The following is a 25198-nucleotide window of genomic DNA, read 5'->3' as shown; positions in this document are numbered from 1 at the left end:
AGTTTCATAGCTTGCTTTCTCTAGTTTAAAACCATTTTTACTTAAGGGCATAAATATAGTAATAAAAGAATGAGGAGAAAGTTTGGACAAATGTGAATACAGCTGACCCCTGAACAATGCTCAGGTTAGGGACACCAAACACTGCCCCCACTTTCCCAACAAAATCCACATATGACTTTACAGTTGGCTCTCCTGTATCCAGGGTTTCACATCTGCGGATTCAACCAACCATGTATCATGTACTACAGTACTTACTACGGAAAAAAATCTGCATCTAAGTGGATGCAAGCAGTAGAAACCCACACTATTCAAGGGTCAACTGTATATAGTTTTAAATTCAAACAAATGTTGAGGCCAAATGGAATGCAGTGAAGAGAAAACATAGAGACCACGGCAGCATATAGGCCTGGTTTTAAAAGTAGGCTCTACCATTTATTGTCTGTATAAAGCTGGCAAATTACTGATCCCTCTATGTTTCCCTTTCCTCATCTATAAAACGGGAACAGTATCTACCTCATAAGCCTTTGAGCCTTAAATGAGTTAAGGGAGGGGCTTCCCTGGTGGCGCAGTGGTTAGGAGTCCGCCTGCCAATGCAGGGGACGCGGGTTCGAGCCCTGGTCCAGGAGGATCCCACATGCCTCAGAGCAACTAAGCCCGTGTGCCACAACTACTGAGCCTGAGCTCTGGAGTCTGCAAGCCACAACTGCTGAGCCCACATGCCACAACTACTGAGGTCCACACGCCTAGAGCCCGTGCTCCACAATGAGAGGCCACTGCAACGAGAGGCCCGTGCACTACAACGAAGAGTAGCCCCCACTCGCTGCAACTAGAGAAGGCCCATGCGCAGCAATGAAGACCAAACGCAGCCAAAAATAAGTAAAATAAATAAATTTTTTTAAAAAACTGAGTTAAGGTATTTAAATATAATACGACTTTAATAAATACTGTCTTCTTCCCCTTCTATTATAAGAGGTAGCAAAGTACACTAAAAAGAAGATTTTGGAATCAAAATTGGGTTCATATTACAGCTCTGCCACTTATTAGTCAGGTAACTTTGCACAAGTCAGTTAAACACTCTGAACCTCAGGTTCCTCATCTGTTAAAAAAAAAAAGGTGTTGCCCTAGTGAACACTCAAAATACATGTAAAAGACTGGGCACAGTAAGCCGATCAGTGATAGCTATTATGATGGTGCTGATGTGTACGGTAAAATACAAAGAGCTAACCATCACCAGCTGGGCCTAATGGCAAAAACAAAACGCAGATCTCAAAAACCTGCACTTTCTTTTTAAAGCAGATAAAATATGCAAAGAATGAAGACATTTTCTGCTCTTGAATACATTCAAATATAGTACCAAGTTCATTTATATATCAAAGCAGTGAGAAATATGTATTTATCATTGAAAGATGGAACTAAAAAGTTTTTTTTATATTCAGATTACTCTTAAGCAGCAAGCTAAAAGACCCCAGAAACTAAGATAGAAAATAACTCCAAAGGATCAAATTGTTTAATGTTAGGAGAAAATTTATTTTTATATAGATTTTCAGTTAACTGATTAAAGGTGATGATTGTATGTTACATAAAAAAATGATCTTTCCATCTATTGGTAGAAATCAGTTGTGATTACAATATTGGGAGCAAGTTAATGCTCTCTTACCTGGTCCATTCTTTGATGAAAGGCACCCATGTTACAGCTCAAAATGAACAAAGCTAAATAAGTAAACTAAGCTAAATAAAGTGTGTTATCTATTCGTGAAACAAAATTCTGCACTTTGGCCTCAATCAGCACTGGTCACATTGCCTGACTTGGGGCGGGGGCAGGGGGATGACAGAGCAAAACAGTAGGAAATTAACCGTCATTGAATGTACCTACACTACATACAGGCCACTGTGATAGGTATTTTACATAGACTGCCGTGTAAATCCACAGGTTCATTGTGCAGGAGTAGTTCTTCCTACCTGTAATTTGTAGATGAAGAAAGTAACTGGCAGAGATAAATTTCATACCCAGGTTTGTTTGAATCCAAGACCTACAATCTTTCCACTCAACTACACTTCTCACTAAAATTGCAAATAAATAGGAATCATAAGCTGTAAAGTTTCACTTTTGGGGAATCATTAGCAACAAAAGCTTCCTGACTTTCTGAAAAGAAATTATTTTGCTGTCAGTACTGAAATGTTAACCTACCCTATGCAGCCAAATGATGGTAAGTAGCAATTGAGAAAGGTGGTACACTGCATTAAGTGAAGTTCAAAACATGAGAAGATGTAACTGAAAAAGATGAAAGTATTAACTTTACAAACCATTTTCCTATTGTTTATCCGAAAGATAATACTCAAAATTATGTAAATATAAAAAAGGGTAGGGACTTCTCTGGCAATCCAGTGGTTAAGACTTTGTCTTCCAATGCAAGGGGTGTGGGTTCGATCCCCAGTCGGGGAGATAAGATCCCACATGCCTCGCGGCCAAAAAACCAAAACATAAAATAGAAGCAGTATTGTAACAAATTCAATAAAGACTTTAAAAATGGTCCACATCAAAAAAAATCTTTAGGGGCTTCCCTGGTGGCGCAGTGGTTGAGAGTCCGCCTGCCGATGCAGGGGACATGGGTTCGTGCCCCGGTCCAGGAGGATCCTACATGCCACGGAGCGGCTGGGCCCGTGAGCCATGGCCGCTGAGCCTACGCGTCCAGAGCCTGTGCTCCACAACGGGAGAGGTCACAACAGTGAGAGGCCCACGTACCGCAAAAAAAAAAAAAAAAAATCTTTTAAAAAAAAAGCGGGAGGGGCGGGGTAAATGTTATTTGGTTCTTTGCTTTTTATCTCCAAAGAAAATAGATGGAACTTTGTGGGACTGGGGCAACAAAACATTCAACCTTCTCTTAGCAAGATTCAAAGAGACACAAAATAAAAACAAAAAAGTAAAAGTAGTGCATTAAAAAGTATGCCCATATTCAAATTATGTAACCTGCCTATATCTTTAATGAATACAACCTAATTCCATGTCACCAATGACACTGAATGTGAAAATTAGAAACAAATATTCCACAAAATATGCTTGGCACAAGTATTGCTCTAATAACTTTACACTGGATCTGAAAAAAAAATTATGTATTAGTAGAAAATACTTTTAAAAATGTCAAGATCCGAACATCTTTGGAACAGAATAACAATATTACACTAACTTTTTCCTTTGTATCTACAGTTGTTATATTTTAGGAGACATGACTTACCTTTTAAACAGCTGTGTGATAAACCACATTATAAGAGCATTCAATATTAACAGTTCTACAACATTCAGAGTTGTCAGGCATTAGTCAAACATATTTTATTCAATGATTTCTATATACATTTAAGCCTTTTCCTCACTAATAACAAATGCATTGCTTTTACCAGTCACATGAATATTGGTTAAGTTTTCGATGTAACCAACCCATCCCTTACTTAGGATGCTGGGTAAAGATTCACTTCCATGATTTAAATAGTAAGCAAATTAAATACTACATAAGTTGGCCATACATAAGATTCATTTTTCTCAGAAAAAATTCTCAATGTCTGGATTTTAAAAAAGAATTTCAAGCACTCACCGATTGCATGCTTCCAACCTGTTGAAAAACCATCCTAATTAGGCGTTTAATCCAGCCAAGCATTTAGATGGCACAGTCTCTCCAAATTTGCATTTCAAGTACTTCAGGCATACATGGTAGCACATGGTCCATAAAGCACACTGAAATGTTAAAATGTAAATACTAAAGTGAAATAATTATTATTTAGAATCTTTACTGTCTACAACACATCTCACAAAGTAAGTTTAGTCTACATCTTAAACCTTTGTGTGTATAAATTTACTTAAGGAAAAAAATTTTCAACTAAGACCCGACACAGCCAAAATAAATAAAACAAATTAAAAAAGAAAAAAAATGTACTTGTGATCACCTTTAAATAAACTAATGGTACAATTTTTTTTATTTTTTTAAGTATTTCTCTTCCAGTCAGGGTTCTACCTTGGAAGCAACAAAAACCTACTGTGGCTGACATAAGTAGAAAATATATTTATGGAAAGACACCCAGTAGACAACAATCTTAGAAGAAACTTATAGGCTACACAGCCAGGAAAGACATCCAAAACTGCAGCAGAACTGGTCTTGGAAGACACCACTGCAACTGCTACTGCCACCCCTGACAGAACAGAACCTACCAGTTCCCACTTTCCTGTCCCACTGGCTCCTGAGTTGCTGTCCATACTGGCGGCATTTGCTTGGACGAACCTACCTGGCTACAGTTACAAGCCGATTCTGGTTCTCACCAAAATCATAAAGGAATTCCGGAAACATAAAACAGGAATTCAGAGGCCAGAAGGTCAAAAATAACAACAAACCACACTCACTGGCACTATAACCCCTGCCACTCACCCTCTTCACCTCCCCATCCATATACTGTATATCTGATAGAATTATGGGCTCACATGGCATAAACCAGTTTACCTGAAGTGTTGGTCTCCAACACGACAAGTTTACACCAGACTATAAATCAATGTGCTGCTTCCTTGTCAAGGAAGCCTTTAAAAAAAAAAAAAAAAAAAAAAAGCAGTACTTAGTCAGGGGTCCCCAACCTTTCTGGCACCAGGGACCAGTTTCGTGGAAGACAGTTTTTCCACGGACGGGGCGGGGCGATAGTCCAGGCGGTAACGCGAGCGACGGGGAGAAGCAGATGAGGCTCCGCTCGCTCGCCTCCTGTCGTGCGGCCCGGTTCCTAACAGGCCGTGGACCAGTACCGGTCCGCGGCTCAGGGGTTGCAGACCCTTGTACTTAGTGATATACTTGATTTACATTCTGATATAGGCTTACCCCTTTGTGGACCAGAAATAACGTTTGTGGTCTACACTTTGAGGAGAACTTGATGAAGAATTACGAAGAATTGGGGCGGGGTGGGGATAAAGTTGTCACAAATACGCCAGACGCTGGGTGAAACATGAACTAGAAAGAGCCCAGCCCTAAGGACAGATCAAAGTATGCAATGAAAGAGTTCTAAGCGCTGACAGGAACATATAATTTATTGATAACTAAGAAATGGCCGGGGCTAGAACTTTGGTGAGACATATATTCAAATATTACCAACATCTATAATTGCCTGTTAAGAATGAATATTCTGAGAGGTAACAGTCATAAAAAGTGCAAAGGGCCAAAAATAAGCTGGAGATGACTGACAAAAAACTGGTCAGAGAAAAAGGATGGTTTTATGTAATTGGAAAACCTATCACTTTTTTTTTTTTTTGCGGTATGTGGGCCTCTCACTGTTGTGGCCTCTCCCGTTGCGGAGCACAGGCTCCGGACGCGCAGGCTCAGCGGCCATGGCTCACGGGCCCAGCTGCTCCGCGGCATGTGGGATCTTCCCAGACCGGGGCACGAACCCGTGTCCCCTGCATCGGCAGGCGGACTCTCAACCACTGCGCCACCAGGGAAGCCCTAAACCTATCACTTTTTTAAAAAATTGAGATATAACTTACACAGGCAAGTGCACAAATTTTAAGTATGTCCAGCTTAATGAATTTTTATATATGTATAAACCTGTGGAACCTCCATCCAGATCAAGATGTGAAACATCTGAAGAACCCCAAGAGCTCCCTTGGGCCTCTACCCAGTCGATATCCATGCCTCACCTATCTAACTACTACTCTAACTTTTACAGCCTATCACTTTCGCAGGCTGCATGTACTCTTCTGTGTCTGACTTCTGTCACTCAACATTGTCTGTGACATTTATCCACATAATTTGTGAATCACAGTTCTTTTTCACTGATGTTCAGTATTTTGTTGTGGTACTATACCACAATTTACTTGCCCAGTTTACTGGGGGCCTTTTTGTTTGTTTTACTTTATTGGAGTACAGTTGATTTACAGTGTTGTATCACCCAACTTACTGTTCATGAACATTTGGGTTGTTTCCATTTTTTAGCTACTATAAATAAAGTTGCTGAAACAATTCGTGCACATAACATAGCAAGGTACACATAATAACTAATTTCTCGGACTTCCCTGGTGGTGCACTGGTTAAGAATCCACCTGCCAATGCAGGGGACACAGGTTCGAGCCCTGGTCTGGGAAGATCCCACAAGTGGCGTAACTAAGCCCGTGCGCCACAACTACTGAGCCCACGAGCCACAACTACTGAAGCCCGCACTCCTAGAGCCTGTGCTCCGCAACAAGAGAAGCCACCACAATAAGAAGCCCACGCAACGCAACGAAGAGTAGCCCCCGCTCGCCACAACTAGAGAAAGTCCACACACAGCAACGAAGACCCAACACAGCCAAAAATTAATTAATTAATTAATTTTAAAAAGAAGAACTAATTTCTCTTGGGACTTCCCCGGCGGTCCAGTGGTTAAGACTCCACGCTTCCACTGCAGGGGGCATGGGTTCCATCCCTGGTCTGGGAACTTAAGATCCCACATGCTGTGCGGCACAGTCAAAAATGAAAAAAGAACTAATTTCTCTTGAGTCTATACCCAGAAGTAAAACTGCTAGGTCATCAGATTATACAGAGATAGAGATATAGCTAAATCTTTGAAAAATCTGTAGAAACTAACATTTTTCTGAAGTGGTTGTACCAATTACACTCCCGCAAGCAGGTATATACAACAGCTCTAGTTGTTCTATAATCCTTGGTATTGTCAACAGTCAATACTTGGTATTGTCAGTTTTTCTAATTTTAGCAATTTTAGTAGCTTTTCCACAGGTTTTGGGGGCATCTTGATACCTTCCATTAAGAAGTGTCTTTCGCTCGTTTTTTTTTTTTTTTTTAAGATTTCTTTTGATGTGGACCAGTTTTAAAGTCTTTAATGAATTTGTTACAATACCGCTTCTGTTCTATGTTTTGGTTTTTTGGCCTTGAGGCATGTGGGATCTTAGCTCCCCGAGCAGGGATGGAAACCGCATCCCCTGCATTGGAAGGTGAAGTCTTAACCAGTGGACCGCCAGGGAAGTCCCTTTCCCTCGTTTTTTAAGCAGATAGTTTTGCGGTTTTTTTAGCTATTTTTAAAAATTATTCTTGCCAGGGAAAAAAAAAAAAATTCTTGCCAGGAAAGAGTCTGTGCCAGAGATAAAGATTAGGAAGCACTGGCTTAGAAAAAGGAGATGCAACCTAAGAGTGAATGGGCTAACTCATACTCAGAGTAAGAAATGAAGCCCGAATAGAAGCCTCAAGAAATACTTGCACATCAAGCAGAGAAAACAAGAGTCACTGGGAAAAAAATGATCAGAGGTAATAGAAAAATGAGAGAGGTGTTGTCACCAAAAAAAAAAAAAAAAGGAAATTTCAATAAGGGGAATGGTTCTTGTTACTGATAAACAGTAAACACAGAGGAGAGGTCACATAGTCGGTGGCCGCCTACAGTTACCCTTTCCTCCAAACTTCTCCACTGTGCTCTCTGGAACCCTGTTTGAAGGTAAGCATCCCCTCCCTCGCTGAACTGAAATTTGGCTGTCCCTTTAGAATGCTGCTTCCAAGCCTTCTCAAAGGGTCCTGTGCTTGCTTATTCTCTCCTACTTTATATCAAGGCTCTTTCCAATCAATTACTGCTCTAAGCTCTTTGAAAAACCCTCCCTCAAAGGCAAAACTAAAGTGACAACAAAACAGAGCAGTGGTCACCAGGGTTATTAACTACAGCAAAGCACAAGGGAGGTTTTGGAAAAATGGAAGTAGTTTATATCTCGATTGTGGTGGTGGTTACATGACTCTGTGTTCAAAGAAATGTCTGCCAAAAGGAGTGAATTTTGCTGTATGTAAATTATACCTTCACTTAAAAAAAAAAAAAAAGCTCTCCTTAGGAAGCACTGCTTTACCACCCTCTGTCCCTCATGAGGGTTGACTTAAGGACACTTCAATCATTCCCTATCGCTCAGCTATGACTTCAACCGAGTCTTCTTCTCTACTCCAAGTCCTTTCCTAGATGGAATTCTGCACTTTGGCCTCATTGGCACTAGTACACCAATAAACATATATTCTTGCTGGTGCTAGGTGATTATAATATTCACAGAGATGATGCATCCAACAGAGCACTGTTTGAGTCTACTTACATAAAGATCTAAAACAGGTAAAAGTGAAAGCAATCTCATCAGAGATTATGAATTTTTTTTTTAATTTAAACTTAGTCTTTTTTGTTTTGTTTTCAATTGTTGGAGGCAGAGGTCGTGACTGGCAGGAGGCCCAAGAGGGATTTCTGAGGGTGCTGGCAGTGTTCTATTTCTTGACATACGCAGATACTTGCACGTGTTTGCTCTGTGAAAGCTTACCAAGATACTTTTCTTAATGTAAGTTATGCTTCAAATACAAGTTTTAAAAACACACAGAGCCTTTGACCAAGTTATGCAACTTTCAGGAATTTCTTTTGCAGAAATAAAAGCATTATACATAAAGAATATATATAAAGGTATTTTCTGCAGTGCTTTTTCTACTCACAAAACTAGGATCAACTTTAAATGTTCACCAATAAAACACCTGTTAAATAAATTACTGTATATGCATATTACAAACTTTATGCATCTATTAAAAGTGAGTTACAGTCTATGTAATGACTTGATGGTATATATATGTTACAGGAAGAGAAATATACTAAGTATGATTTCATTTCTGTAAAACAAAAAAAAAATCTTCAACCTTTTCATTTATGAAAAGATATACATCAAACTATTAAAACTGGCCAGAGTGGGTAGAAGTAAATTTTTCTTTGTATGGTTTGTACTGTTTAGACAATGCTACAAAAATACATGTTTTAATTTGCATTTAAAAACAAAATCTAGGGACTTCCCTGGTGGTCAACTGGGTAAGACTCCAGGCTCCCAATGCAGGGGGCCCGGGTTCGATCCCGGGTCCGATCCCGGGTAAGGGAACTAGATCCCGTATGCATGCTGCAACTGAGAGTCCACATGCCGCCACAACTAAGAAGCCCACATGCCACAACTAAGACCTGGCGCAGCCAAAAAAAAAGAAAAAAAATATCGAAGTTACAAAAACCAAATATGTCACCTTGCAGCTTTCACTCAGACATTCCTTGGACCATACTGAGACCTTCAGTCTCCTCCCCTGCACTTTCCGTCAACCTAACCAATCCCTTCCCACTTTCACTTTCATCTACTTCATGAAGCCCCAAATCACTTGAACTACTGCTTTGTTAGAATTTTTAACTCCTTTTTCTACTGTTTTTTCTACAAGCCAGAACCTGATGAGTCCACAAGCCTACACTTCCTACAACTGGGCTGTAGAAGAAAGACTATATCTCACATTTTGATGTTGCTACAAATGTACTACCTCTGGTCTCAACTGGGCCTTCACTGCTGCCTAGCGTTCAGGAAAATCTTATTTTCTGCTCTTCCCACTCTTCCATTCTCCAGAGCAGCTATTTCAAGCATTCTTCATGCTACCCAAATCTCTCTAACCCTTGCTCCATCATTTCTCAGCAGATGACCAAGCTTACTACTTTAAATAATAGAGAAGTCTTCTGACAGAAAATCCCTCAACATCCTGCCACGCCACATGCCATACACACAGCATCTCTGCATCCACACCTATTCTGTCCCTCTAAGTCTGTCCCCCATTCTCTCTTGTCCCTCCTTCCAACTAAGTGCTCAGGATTATACCCCCCCCGCCCCCAACCCACAGGTCTCATTACATCAGCTCCATCCTGTATTACATGGATTCTCTTTTCTCTGCCCTGTTAAATTCAATCACATGCTACCTTCTGGTTTCTCCCATCTTCTTTTAAACCAAAGAAATCTGAAACTGAACTCCTCAACTTTCCTCCTAAATCTGTTGCTTATATGTTCCCTACCTCAGAAAATGGCACACCTAGTCAGTTATTCCCTCTTTCTCTTTCATTTTCTACAATCAAGTTCTATTTTGCCTCCTAAATATATCAGATTCCATTTCCATTGCCCTTACTGCTCTTCTAAGTCTATACTATTGTAAAAATCTATTAACTACACTATTTGCACCACCCCCTCCCCTGATTTTGCTATCCCTTTCTATCCATTCTCAATACCAAAGTAGGTCCTTTATGATTTGGTCATAAAGAGGGTTTTCCTGATCAACCAGGATTAGGGCCCTCCTGTGTGTATTCTCTTACATAGTGTATTAAAACAATGTACCTAAACTGCTTACCTCCTCCACGGCACTTCAGTCACCGTAAGTGCAAAGACTCTATCTTATTCATCACAGTGACCCCAGCATGTAGCACAACATATAGGATACAACAGTTGCTCAGTTAATATGTGAATATTAAATGAAAGGCATCTAAGCCCCAAGCCAGTGCCTTTTCTATACTGTCTCAATTTCAAACAGATATCTTAAGAGGAATTTTACTTCTATTTATAGGTGAACTAGGTAATTTCAGACAAACCCTCCTCCCACTGAGGACAAGTAAACTAGGGGACAATATTTTTAAAATCATCTATTTGAAAGCATCAGAGAACTATTAAGGCAGAGAATTATAACCAGGCCAAGAGTTGGTTCTTTGAAAAGACTAATAAAAAGAATTGACCTCTAAGGAGATTTACTAAGGAGAGAAAAGGCACTTTGCCAGTATCAGGAATGAAAAAAGGGACATCATTATAGATCTTAAAGGCATGAAGAAAATCATAAAAGGCAAAACAAACCTATAGTGTAAGAAGTTACAATGGTGGTTACCTTTGGATGGGGTGGCTAAGAGTTGGAAGGGAGTATAAAGGGGCTCTCTGGAGGGCAGACAACTTTCTATTTCTTAAACTGGGTGGTCTCTGCATGGATATTTGCTTTGTGATCATTTATTGAGCTGTATATTTATGTCTGTGCATCTTTCTGTGTTACACTTTGTGTGTGTTATACTTCACAAGAAAACAGGTTTTAAAAAAAGATAGCTATCCCTGGTGGTGCACTGGTTGAGAGTCCGCCTGCCGATGCAGGGGACACGGGTTCGTGCCCCTGTCCGGGAGGATCCCACATGCCGCAGAGCGGCTGGGCCCGTGAGCCATGGCCTCTGAGCCTACGTGTCTGGAGCCTGTGCTCCGCAACAGGAGAGGCCACAAGAGTGAGAGGCCTGCGTACCGCAAAAAAAAAAAAGATAGCTAAGAATCAGGCTGCACTTTGTTTTCTAGGTTCTTTATGTATGTATATGTGTGTGTGTTTGTAAAATTTAACTTCTAGGATTATATGATGACGGTATAGGCTTATAGTCGAGCCTACTCTAGCGTAGACCAGACATACAGAAATATCGTGCAGAAGTAGCGTGGTGGGGTAGCTGGCAAGGCAGTAGAAGAGAAAACCAAGAGTAAAGGAGAAACAGATAAACTGTGAAAACAGACTTTCTTTTCCCGCCACAAATACTATGAAACTATGTGTGTGCAGGTAGACCAATTAAAGTATAGAGCAATCAAATCAAAGATAAAACAACATAATATTGTTTCAACTAATGCAGTGTATGTTTTTAAGATACTTATAATAAAAAAAGTTATTAGCAATAGTTTCACAATAAACCTGTTAGCAGTGATACCAAAGTTGTCATTAAACTTAAAATTCCAAAAACTTTAAAAGCTACAACAGTACATGGGGCTTATTTTTATAAGGTCTTTTGGAACTATTCAAGGAAATGGCCATTTAATTATCTTTACAATGTAACAGAAGAGTGTGACCATTTCATTCTGGGGTCCGAGGAGTCTAAAAAGATTAATAGAACATTCTTAATTATTTGGTTGGCTAAATTATTGGAATAAGGTTTCCTGTTCTCAGAAAACTAAGAGATCAGGTAAACCATATTTGTTCATCCCAAACGACAGTCTACATTCTGGCTGCAAACAATGATGCAAAAGAAAAATAAGGACCATGAAGTAAAAAACAAAAACTTATTTAATTTAAAGTTACTGTCCTTGACCTAGCAATCCCACTACTGGGCATATACCCTGAGAAAACCATAATTCAAAAAGAGCCATGTACCAAAATGTTCATTGCAGCTCTATTTACAATAGCCCAGAGATGGAAACAACCTAAGTGCCCATCATCGGATGAATGGATAAAGAAGATGTGGCACATATATACAATGGAATATTACTCAGCCATAAAAAGAAACGAAATTGAGCTATTTGTAATGAGGTGGATAGACCTAGAGTCTGTCATACAGAGTGAAGTAAGTCAGAAAGATAAAGGCAAATACCGTATGCTAACACATATTATGGAATTTAAGAAAAAAATGTCATGAAGAACCTAGGGGTAAGACAGGAATGAAGACACAGACCTACTAGAGAACAGACTTGAGGACATGGGGAGGGGGAAGGGTGAGCTGTGACAAAGCGAGAGAGAGGCATGGACTTATATACACTACCAAACGTAAGGTAGATAGCTAGTGGGAAGCAGCCGCATAGCACAGGGAGATCAGCTCGGTGCTTTGTGACCGCCTGGAGAGGTGGGATAGGGAGGGTGGGAGGGAGGGAGACGCAAGAGGGAAGAGATATGGGAACATATGTATATGTATAACTGATTCACTTTGTTATAAAGCAGAAACTAACACACCATTGTAAAGCAATTATACCCCAATAAAGATGTTAAAAAAAAAAAAGTTACTGTCCTTTATTTTGAGAATATGTCCTTCTTACGTTTTTAGTATTAAAATGCTTTTTCTTTTAGTATGTGGGGACAGTAGATGAATGTTACTTTTGATTTTTTTTTTTTAATGCTCACTTATAATAAAAAGTTGTCAGGGCTTCCCTGGTGGCGCAGTGGTTGAGAGTCCGCCTGCCGATGCAGGGGACAAGGGTTCGTGCCCCGGTCCGGGAAGATCCCACATGCCGCGGAGCGGCTGGGCCCGTGAGCCATGGCCGCTGAGCCTGCGCGTCCGGAGCCTCTGCTCCACAGCGGGAGAGGTCACAACAGTGAGACGCTCGCGTACCGCAAAAAAAAAAAAAAAAAAAAAAAAAAAAAAAGTTGTCAAAGCCCTACCCTTTCTGGAAATTAAACTTGAAATTCAAGTCTAGTGACCACTGCTATACTTCAAGTCAGTCTGGGCTGAGACTTTAAGTCAGAACACTTACCACACTATAAAACAATGACATAGTACTCAACCTATGGGTACAATTTACTGGCAATATTCTGAATTAATATTCTATACTATTCATACAAATTAAGTACACTGCTACATTCCCAGTACCTAGCACAGAGTCTGACATATAATAAGTTTAACTTTTTTCAGTCCACAAATGAATAAATCTCATGACCTGTACTACATCTCTCAAAAACAAAAGAAAAAGCTGTTTAGATAAGAAACCTAAGAGCATAACCTAATTAAAACTTGATGAAAATTCTTTCAAGTTAATGGGCTATAGATATGAAACTAAACTTCTAAAGGACATTTTCTGTAACATTTTTAGAAGTTAACTTTCTCTCCATATGCTATAAAAGAAGTTAGAGGTAGCTTTATATTTCCTTTTGAACTAAAGATGTGCCATTTTCATGTGAGGATCTCTGACATATAACCCTCCTGTGAATGAGATAGGAATTTCCTTTAAGTATTATTTTAAGTATTCCCATGCAAATGAATTAAGCATCCTGGCATCAATTTTAAAACAATCTTTCGAAAAGACTGCTCAAATATCTTAAGTGGTCCTGGACATCAGTAGGAAAAAAATACTCACACTACTTGGAAGTCAATAATATTTTTCACTAACTAAAAGTGCTTCCTTGGGCCAAGCAAACTGATGAAAATTCACTATAAACGTGATTTTGATAAGTTGTGTAATAATTACTGTCCCCTACATATTATGTGTATTAAAAAATTCCCTTATGGAAAAATTCAGTAAATTATACCTTCATAAGTAAAGGTGTTCACTTTTTTTCAAATTTTAACAATACTTTTTATTTCTTTTAATTGAAGTATAGTTAATTTACAATGTTGTGTTAGTTTCAAGAAAGATGTTTAGTTTTTAAAAGCTAGTAAGGGTAGTTACTGAAGTATCAGTTGTAAAAGAGAAACTCTAGAGGCAAACTAAATGTCCCTCAATAAGGAAATAGTTAAATTCAACATACTTATTCTAAGTTTATGGCCATTAAAACAAAAAGCTATACATGAAAGGATTTCATGATAAAAATCTAAATGACTAACACATATGTGATTCTGTTTTTAAAAAATAAAACAAAGCATAGAAATAGTGGTGAAATAGATATTTTATGTACACATGTACACAAAAGAAAAGATTTGAAAAGATACCAAAGCTTAACACTGCTTGTGTCTGAGGCCTGGTGAGGGAATTCTCTACCTTTTCTTCTTTATGTTTATGCACTTCTGTATCATTACATGGTGAGATTACAGTATCACTATTTGTTGCTTATCTAAATTGTGTAAGTTGTATCAACAGTAAATAAACATAAAAGAACAGATGAACAGCTGAGTAGTTAACATTTCAAAAAGCAGCTATATAGTAATAACACTCATCACCAAGACTGCCCAAGAAAACAAAGGGGTAGAAACTGAAGTTTATCAGCACTTCAGAACCTGCTGCACCACTGTACCACGCTGTCTCTTCCCCTCTCTTTTTTTTTAATTTGTCTGCACTACTGGGCATGTACGAACTTAGTTCCCGACCAGGGATGGAACCCCTGTACCCTGCATTGGGAGTGCAGTCTAAACCACTGGACCTCCAGCGAAGTCCCTCTTCCTCTCCTTCAGAGTATTTTTTTTTTCTCCACTCCTTTCCTTATATCCATACATTCACCAGTTACCAACTTCTATTTCCACCAGGTTAATTCACTAATTGCTTCACATCTCAGGTGAAGCCATTTTTGACAGGGCCAGCTCACTATCTTCTTATGAGACTGATCATGCCACTTCTTTGCTCAAATTCAAACTCCTTCAACTTGGCATTCAAGTTCCTCCATGTGTGAGTCGAACTTTACTTCTAGACTTTTGAACTACTCCCCTACAGTAGGAATCCTAAACTCCAGTTTAACAGGTCTTCTCTGCTGTCCTCCGAACAAGCCCAGCTGTCTCTTTCTAGACCTTACTCCTCTAAAACTACTTGGATGAAGATGAAGATGCTCTCTAAGAAGTAATATAAGATAGAAAAGATGAGGGATACAGATTAAAGTATCCAGTATACATTGCCAGTATATGCTAAGTGCCGAAAGAGGTAGCGATTATTCATTGATACATATTTTTTTTCCCTTTTCCCTTCCTCTTTAACTGGACATATTCTATAAAATAAATGTTTTAAATTCTATTTACTGAACTACACTTATATACTTTGCTCATAACTTTAAATTCAATTGTATTAACCTTTTATTGTTTCCAAGAAACAAAAATACCTAGCTTACTACTGTACGCATAAATACCCAGGGTTTTTTTTTTCTCCCCCCATTATGGATTTGTAGCTCAACAGAATTTCCCACAGCAGTTAATTTACTCCACAATTCTTAGGACATTCAATTATGGTTAAAAGAGCAAGAACTTTGCAGTGACCAGGGTCAGCATCCTAAATTTCAGCCCCCTGCCCCTTACATCAGTGTGATCGCAGGCAAATTGCTTAACCTCTCTAAGCCTCTTTTCCCCTCACCTGTAAAATGGGATAATACCTACTTCACACAGCTGTTGTAAAAGTTAAATGAATAGGTGGAAACAATTTCACAGTGCTTCATACATATCAAAACCTCGGTAAATATAAATTATCAATACAAAAGATTTTAATAAATAATCAATACATAATGCTACTCAAAAGCAGTAAAGCTACAGACAAAACTAGATTATTTGAAAACCTTTGTTTTCAGTGATTTTGAAAAGCTGAGCACCAGGTAATGAAACTGCACCGTCAGAGAACTGCCCACATTCTTGCAGCGCAAACTAAATTAACGCTGTCTACGCCTTCAAGTGTGCCTCACTTTACTCAACCTCTCTAGAAAGCAAATGACTGGAAAAGTATGATTACTGATCATGAGAAATATGTAAAAGAGATGAAAAGATATGTCTGGGATACACTTCAAAATAACCCGGGGAGAGGGAGCAAGCCTGGCCATTTAATGATACTTGTTGAATTGGTTAAATTGAGTGATGGGTACACCGAGTTCTTTACCCTATTCTCTCGACCTCTGTAGAGTTTGCAGATTTCCATAAAAAAATGTGTTTTTAAATGTCCAAAGGTCGATTTTTGTTTTTTCCCCTTGGGGCTTAATGCAAATCCTGGTCCTGGTCAGGAAGACACTGGGAAAGTCCTGAGCGGCGGAAAGTCAACGGTAACGCCGGTCAGCGGAAGCTGGTTGAATCTCCCCGGCCGCCCGGTAGGCGTGCTCCTCCCTCCGAATCCCCGAGGCCCGGCCGGGAGGTGCGCCCGCCAAGTCCGGCCGCCGGTCCCGGGAAAGAGCAACACCCACGGGAACCGCAGCCAAGGGCCTTCCAGACGGCCGGCGGGCCAACTGCGGGCTCCGGACGACCGACCGAAGCCCGGGGACGGGGGGGCGCAGCAGCGGGGTGGGTGAGTGCCAGCCTTCGGGGCAAGTCGGCCAAATTCCCTCTGCTCCGCCTAAGCTCCAGCCCCACCCGGGTCCTCAGCCACCCTGGCTGCCCCAGATCCTCTCCGCCTCCCTCCAGCAGCGGCGCAGACACCCAACCGGTCCGCGGAGCCCGCCGGCCTCCCGGCAAGCCCGAGCCCGCCTCCTTCAGCGCCTACCCTGTCACCAGGGTTTCCCACCGCCGTCTGGCCCGGGAGCGCCTCCTCGACCCCACGCCGACCACTTTCCAGAGTCGCTAGCCCCACTTTACCTCAGCCGCGCGGCAGCCTCGCACCCCTTGCAGCAACTCCGGCTTCCAGCTTGGCTGACCCGGGGCGTTGCTGCCAATCACCCGATCTCCGCCCCGAGCCCGGGCCAGGATGACCAATCAGCGGTTTCCTCCGGCCCTGAGGCGGGCACTGAGAGTGGGAGCGGAAAGCTAGACGACTGCCGGAAGCGCCTGGAGCGGCCCTTCGCAGTGTGCGCACGCGCGAGGCTCGGCTGGGGGCGTGCGCTTGCTCGTGCACCTTGCTTTTCGTTTTCACTGCCCTGCCCTGGGAAGTGCCTTGTAAGCCTGAAGCTCTAGGCGTGCAGGGAGAATCACATGATGAGTGTAGCCGCAAGTGTGCATTACCTTGAAAGAAGCTGTGAATCTTAAGCCCTTTTTAAGCTAACCAGTGTGGAGCTTTTTCATCCCGCGCTGTAGGGACTTGGTGCTCACCCGGCTTATCTTCTGCTGCCTTTTACAGACTTTGTATCCCCGGTGTGTTTGTCTTTAGAGTGAGGGTGTGGGGTTGTACAAAGTGCCTGATGGATGACGATTTTACTTTACTGAGTCTTCAGTTCCAGCATCTGTTTAATAGCTGGGACACATGGTTTTTAATAGCTGAATATCCTAGGACACTCTGGATTGCAAATCATTCTGTCATGAAAATATGATTATTACATTTATAGCTAACAATATATTAAGCATGGTAACGTGTGTAGTACTGATAAAAGATTCACAGGTAGAATGAGAAACCTATTTCTGTATGGCCTTTCAAGAGGCTGTTGCTGATTGGCTTGATTAGCTGCATCTCTTATCCTCCCATTGTAATTGATCCCAGAGGTCAGTCTGCAGACAGCAGAGCGCCGATGTTCTTATCCTGGGACCCCCAGTCTCTCCCTGGCGAGGGCTTCCCTCCTTCAGCAAGAGCATTAATTCATTTACTCAACAAGGGCTTGTTGGGGCCCACTATGACGGTACAAAGATTTTAAAAAGCTTTGAACCACGCCCTCAGTGAGCCTACAGGCTAACAACAAACTTAATTTATATATCCAAATGTTATAATGGAGACATGGAGGGGCCTGGGAGACCTGCCTACGCCTGCCCCGGGTTCTCAGCACATCCGGAAAGAGTTAATGCTTGGGCTGGGATGAAAGAGCAGCATCTCCTGAGCTAAAGGGGCGGAGCAAAGCATGGCGGCATTTCTGACAAAGTTCACCTGTTTCTCCTGAGATCTTCCCAGGGTGGAGCTCTGCTAAGCTAATGAAGCTTCTGCCCGGGCCCCAGGACTTGCAACAGGTCTTTCCAAGACCCAAGGTGGGCCCCTAGCACTGAGTTCACCTTATCACATGTAGCTTTCGACTCTTTTTAAAAGGAAGATGTCTTAAAGCTCTCCTCAACAGGGATTGGTTAAGGCTTTTTTCCGTTCCAATTTCCTTTCCTTCACATTTCCCTTCATCCTAGGTACCCTGGAGTGGCCGTGGGCATTTGGGGAATCTGGGTGAGGGAAAAAGAGTTGAGATGAATTTGAGCCACTTCCCCAAGTTATTGCTGACTCTCCCGGTGTTGGAATGGCTTCCAGGAATACTCCTAGCTGTGCTTTATTCCATCTCACAAATGGATGTGTCCCGTGGCACCTAGCACTAGAAGTATTTAGCTGGTGGAAGAGAAAGAGAGTTTGAAATGTGCTCAGCCAGAAGCTAACCTAGGGGGAAATCTTCCAGTCATCACACTTTTAAAATTATAAGTAGGGGGCCTCCCTGGTGGCGCATTGGTTGAGAGTCCACCTGCTGATGCAGGGGACTCGGGTTCGTGCCCCGGTCCGGGAAGATCCCACATGCCGCGGAGCGGCTGGGCCCATGAGCCATGGCCGCTGAGCCTGCGCGTCCGGAGCCTGTGTTCCGCAACGGGAGAGGCCACAACAGTGAGAGGCCCGCGTACCGCAAAAAAAAAAAAAAAAAATATATATATATATATATAAGTAGGATGCTTTACTTTTTGATTTTAATAAACTTTATTTTGGAATAACTTTAGATTTACAGAAAAGTTTGCAAAGAGTACAAAAAGTTCCTGTGTACTCCTCACCCAGTTTCCCCGAATGCTAACGTCTTACATTATCATAATACATTTATAAAATTAAGGAGCCAACACTGGTACAAATTCCAGAGTTAACTCAGTTTTTACTAATCCTTTTTCTGTTCCAGAATTCAATCCAAGGTGCCACACTGCATTTAGTCATCATGTCTTTTTAGACTACTGCTCTGGTCTGTCAGAGTTTCTCAGTCTTTCCTTGTTTTTCATAACCTTGATGTGACCACGACAGTCTTGAGGAGTCTGGTCAGGTATTTTGTATAGTGTTCCTCAATTTGAATTTGTCAGATGTTTTTTCTCATGATTAGACTGGGATTATAAATTTTGGGAAAAATACCATATGGGTGGAATGCCCTTCTCAGCACATCATATCAGGGGTACATGATGACTTAATTACTGCTGATGTTAACCCCAATCACCTGGACCATGGTAGTGTTTGCTAGCTTCTCCACTGTAAAGTGGCATTTTTCCCCTCTTTCCCTATTCTCTGGAAGCAAGTCACTAAATCCAGCCCACGCTGAAGGAGTAAGAGATTAAGCTTCACCCCCTGGAGTAGAATATCTATACAAATTATTTGGAATTCTTCTGTAAAGAAGATTCATCTCTCTCCCCACCCCCCATTTATTTATTTGTATTCAATAATTTGTTTATAAATATGCATGTATATTTTATACTTCATTTTATATTCTATATATGATTTTATATTCTATATATGATTTTTATTTTGTTGCTCAAATTGTTCTAGCTTGACCATTGGAAGCTCTCTTAGGTTGGCTCATGTGCCGTTTTTGCTTTTTTAAATTTTATTTATTTTTATTTATTTATTGCTGTGCTGTGCGTCATGTGGGATCTTAGTTCCCCAACCAGGAATCGAACTGCTCCTGCATTGGGAGCACGGAGTCTTAACCACTGGACCGCCAGGGAAGTCCTTCCTTTTTTGCTTTTTTTTTTGCGGTACGCGTGCCTCCCACTACCGTGGCCTCCCCCGTCGCGGAGTACAGGCTCCGGACGCGCAGGCCCAGCGGCCACGGCTCATGGGCCCAGCGGCTCCGCGGCATGTGGGATCCTCCCGGACCAGGGCATGAACCCGCGTCCCCCTGCCTCGGCAGGCAGACTCCCAACCACGCCACCAGGGAAGCCCCTTTTTTGCTTTTTGATCATCATCTTTTTTCTTGAACTACAAGAGGCTCCAGGCTGATCTTGTACTTTTCTTGCCCCAGCATTAGAGTCAGCCATTTCTCCATTTCTTCAAGGAGTCCTGGAATGGTATTTAGAAATCAAAATCTAGATATTGGGTGTACTAGTTGCTCCTGGGATATCATTGAATCTAACCTCTCCTGATGCACATATATTGCTGCCTTGTTTTTTAATTCTTTGTTTATATCCCTGTGATAGGCAGCCTCTAATATGGCCCCCAAAGATCTCTGCCTGGTATTCATGCTCTTGTGTAATTTCCTCTCCTCTAGGGTGGATTGGACCTAGTGACTCCCTTCTAATGAAGAGACTACAGCAAGAAAGATGGGACGTCACTTCCAAGATTAGGTTACAAAAAGATTGTAGCTTCCATCTTGCTTGCTCTCTGCCGGTCTCTCCTTCATTCACTCTGAGAAGCCATCCACCATGATGTGAACTGTCCTATGGAGAGGTCCACATGGCAAAAAACTGAGGGAGGCCTCTGACCATCTGTACATCAGCCTATAAGAAACTGAATCCTGCTAACAGCCGTATGAGTGAACTTGGAAAAAGATTCTCTCCCACTTGAGCCTGGAAATGATTGCAGCCCCACTGACACCTTGATTGCAGCTTTGAGAGAGACCCTGAGCCAGAAACATCCAGCTAAGCCACACATGGATTCTTCATGCACAGAAACTATGAGATAATAAATGATTATTGTGTTAAGTTGCTATGTTTTGGAGTAATTTGTTAGGAAGCAATAGATAACTAATACAGTTTCTGACTCCATAAGATCAGTGGTTCTTAAATTTCACTTTGGAATTTGTTTAAAAATACCTATACCCATAGAGAGCCATGATTAATTAAAAATGTATAAAATATGATTCCATATTGATTTAAAAAGCAAATATGAATATATTGTAATATGCATAGAAAACTCTTTGGAAGGATATATATAACGAAATGTCAATAGTGTTCCTCTCTGGGTGGTAGAATTATGGTTTTACTTTTCTGTATTCTTCTCTGTATTTCAATAACTTTTGCATATTTAATATGTGTTAAGTTGTATAATAAAATTAAATAAATTACAAAATAAAAAATAAATACATACACCCAGGCTCCTTCCCAGAAACTTAGGTAGTTGTTCTGTATAGCTAATTCTTAAAATGTAGAGGGTTACAGGGCAATCCATTTGGGGATTTTAGAAGACAATAGACTTTTCTTTTTAGTGTATCTGATCCTGGAATTCTTTACCCAAATTAATGGCTTAGCTTTCTTGGCAGAATCCAGAATAACTGAAATTTCATCTGCTTGTTGAAGTATTCATTATATAGAGGAGAAAAAAACAGCAGAGTTCTCTCTTACTCAACATACAGGCTTGAAAAAGTCCCTTGACCTTTATATGCCTCCAGATTCCTAACAGGAAATTAAACGATTATAATGCTGTTATTTAGGCAAAGAGATTTATCATTATTAAGTGTATATTAGGCAATAGAAAGGTGACCAAGGCCAGCTGTGGGCCAGTTTCCTCGCAGAGATTTAACAAGAGGTTAGATTCCCACTTGTTCATTTTGGTTGATAGTGAGGCAGAATTCTATTGTAGAAAGACTGTGGGCTTCTAAGTCCAACAGACCTATAATCAAATACGCCTCTGCACTTACCAACTGTAAGTCTCTGCGGGTCTCAATTTCCTGACCTCAGTCTCCTGACAGTGGGGAAAATAGTCACCCTCAAAGGGTAGCCCTGAAGACTGATTGTGTAACATTTATAAAATACTAAGGGCAATGCATGCCTTATCACAAGGGCCCAATTAATAATAACCACGAAGGACAAACAGTCAGTTCATATGATTGTGACCCTGATATTAGTAAAGTAAGGGACAGACAAATGTCCAAATATGTCCATCAGTCTGTTTCTCGTATTAGGTTTAAGGACAGCCCTATTTGGTGAGACAGGTTGAATAAGCTGCAAGCCTTACACAATACTTTCCTTGGAAATCGAGACCCTTTCTCTAGTTCTGATTTTTTGACAGCTCTGATTGCCTGTCTATAAAAAATATATCACACTGAAATGGGCCTCAAGAGGTCCTGAGTTAGAATCTAGGAAAACCTAGCTAGTAAAAGACCACTGGGTAGGACAGTGAAGTACACATGTGAGGGACACTTTAAGACAAAGGGAGGCTGGATGTGTCTAGGAGAGATGAAGCTGCAGGACTACTGGTCAGAGCTAACTGGTGGGCCAACATGATCTCACATTAGGGGACAGTCAGAAGATGCCGGTTAATGCCTAATAGTTCAGGGCTATTGGCTTCAAGGCAGGTATTAAGAAAGAATAATGTTTAAATCTGCTTCAGTCATGTAAATCTCAGTATAAACGAATGTGTTTTACCACGGTGTCCAATGAAGAATTTGTTAAGCTATTGTGATTTAATCATGTACTATTGGATAAATTTGGTAATTCTAAGCCTTGAAACTGTTTTTCTCAGATCAGTGTACAAAGTGATCTGATGTACAGTAAATCCTTAAAGGTATATCCAAATAGGTCAAAAGGTCACTGCGTTCCAGAGATTGTGATATTTCCTTCTGTAAACCAGATTTTGGGATAGACACTGACCCACAGAGCTCTTATTTATGTTTTTAAATGGTTTTGTTTTTAAAACTGTGATTCTGGGGACTTCTCTGGTGGCGCAGTGGTTAAGAATCCGCCTGCAAGGACTTCCCTGGTGGGGCAGTGGTTAAGAATCCACCTGCCAATGCAGGGGACACGGGTTCGAGCCCTGGTCCGGGAAGATCCCACATGCTGCAGAGCAACTAAGCCTGTGTGCCACAACTACAGAGCCTGCGCTCTAGAGCCCACAAGCCACAACTACTGAAGCCCATATGCCACAACTACTGAAGCCCGTGCACCTAGAGCCTGTGCTCCACAACAAGAGAAGCCACTGCAATGAGAAGCCCGTGCACCGCAACAAAGAGTAGCCCCTGCCCACTGCAACTAGAGAAAGCCCACGCACAGAAACGAAGACCCAACGCAGCCAAAAATAAATAAATAAATTTATTTAAAAAAAATTGTAATTCTGGAAAATGTTAAACGTACACAAAAGTAAAAAGCACAGTACAATGAATCCTCATATATCCATCACACAGCTTCAACAACCAGCCACCTATTCCTACGGGTTTCACCTATGCTCTTTCTTGGCCTCTTTGACTCTTTTTGTTGTTTCTTGTTTAGAGGTGATGCCAGGGAATAAACCACAAGGCCTCATACAAGCAAACTCTTTGATTCTCTTGAAGCTAATCTCAGGCATGTCATTTCAAACATAAATATTTCTGTGTGTATCCCTAAAAGATAAGGAGTCTTTTTATTTTATTTTTGTTTGTTTTTTATTTTTATTTTTTGGCCACGCCATGTGGCTTGCGGAATCTTAGTTCCCTGACCAGGGGTTGAACCTGGGCCCCTGGCAGCGAAAGAGCCAGGAAGGAGTCTTTTGAAAAACATATCTATACTATTATCAGGCTTGAAACATTAATAATTATTTCTTAATGTCATCAATTCAGTGTGTACATTTACCTGGTTGTCTCATTTATTTTTTATTTTTTTTATTGTTGGTTTCTTTGAATTGGAATGTTAAACAAAGCCACGCATTACATTTTGTGGATAGTCTCTGAAATGTTTTAATCCACATAGCACGCCCCCCCCACCCCACTATTTCTTGTTTTGTTTTAGTGAAGAAACTGAGAATTTTGTCCCATAGAAATTTCCCACATTCACGACTCTGCTGATTGCATTCCTATGGCGACATTTAACAATTCCTTTGTCTCCTTTTATTTTCTGTAAACTGCTGATTAGATATAAAGGCTTGATCTGATTTAGGCTCAATTTTTTGGCAAGAATACTTCATATGTGGTGGTGTATTCTTACATCAGAAGCTACATAATGTTCACGTGCTTCTTTTTGTTAACATTAACAGCTATTGATGATCACTGCCTAGATCCCTGATCTGATTATGGTTTGCAAAACAGTAACACAAAGGGATGTGTTATCATCCCTTTTCATTTGTTAGCTAATTGGTTACCTTGAGGCATGTTTGTAAAGGAAAGCAGGTTGATGCTTATTTCTTAATAGCTACCAGTTTTCAGAATAATCTCATGTCAACAATTTTGTTACACTGAAGTGTAGTACATTTAAGAAAGGCAAATTTAATGCTTGGTTTGATTCTCTCTTTATTTAGCAGTTTTCAGAAAAATGAGTTGGTTCCTTCAAATTCTCTAAAGGTAACCAGTGACATTTCTTTTTTTTCCCCCCAGTATTCAAGCACTCTTGAATTTTATCATTATAAATTAGCTTTTATCAGATCTTTTCTAGATAGCAGATTTTTTACAGAGAGACATGGGACTAAATGTACATTTATGGAACATCTTCTAGATACTGGTCTGGGTGCTCTCACTTACACTATTTTAACTAATTTCCACAGCAATCTTGGAAGGCAGGTGCCATGATCTCTGTTTTTTAGAAGAGAGTGAGGTCCTCAGCAGCAAAGTGACTACTAGTACAAAGTCATACAACCAGCAAGTAGTCAAACTCAGATTTGTCTGAACCATACGGCACCATGTAGCTTTTTTGAATTAGGTCCTACAGACACTGAGGCACTAAGTAGGGCTCACTGGTTGCCCCACCAGCCTCCCGCCTCCTATGTATCTTCCTCAGACTGTTTGGTGACCCCCATTTTGTCACTCTCATACTTACAAAAGTACAATAGCTCCTTGGAACTGCTAAATACCCTTTTGCCTTTTAACCTAACACATAGATACACTTTATTACATATATGATTTTACTTAATGCAAATTTATGCATTATATATAAAACTACATTTACAACCCCCTAGTAAAGTTACCTTATTATTTTTAAATTTTTTGGCCATGTCGCGTGGCTTGTGGGAACCTATTTTCCTAGGACCAGGGATCTAACTCGGGCCCCCTACAGTGAAAGCGCAGAGTCCTAACCACTGAACCTCCAGGGAATTCCCAAAGTTACTTTATTTTTGGCTTTTCTTGGTGTGGTGGGCTCCTAGTCCCCCAGATCCTACGCTATTTATTCATGTAATATATGATGAAAACCTAGATTATATCTCTATATATATTTTCCATGCTCACACAATAACATGTGAAGATATATAAAT

General features: G+C 40.8%; 1 protein-coding gene across 4 annotated transcripts in view; it reads right to left on the bottom strand.

Annotated features, from left to right (window-relative positions):
• Positions 1-25198, bottom strand: part of MTFR1 (mitochondrial fission regulator 1) — an 86016-nt gene that overhangs the window by 56916 nt on the left and 3902 nt on the right. For 2 of the 4 annotated variants that reach the window (XM_060127619.1, XM_060127622.1), the window contains exon 2: positions 3588-3727. In XM_060127619.1, the coding sequence (XP_059983602.1) occupies positions 3588-3650 (63 nt within the window). In that variant the 5' untranslated portion in view covers positions 3651-3727. Of the gene's footprint in view, positions 1-3587; positions 3728-16672; positions 16691-16764; positions 16825-25198 lie in introns of those variants that run through there. The other 2 variants (XM_060127620.1, XM_060127621.1) reach the window with 2 other exon arrangements.

Source organism: Lagenorhynchus albirostris, chromosome 17 (assembly GCF_949774975.1).
Source record: "Lagenorhynchus albirostris chromosome 17, mLagAlb1.1, whole genome shotgun sequence".
NCBI classification, from domain to species: domain Eukaryota; kingdom Metazoa; phylum Chordata; class Mammalia; order Artiodactyla; family Delphinidae; genus Lagenorhynchus; species Lagenorhynchus albirostris.
The sequence above is the reverse complement of the archived record's forward strand: the minus strand, read 5'-3'. Positions and strand labels throughout refer to the sequence as shown.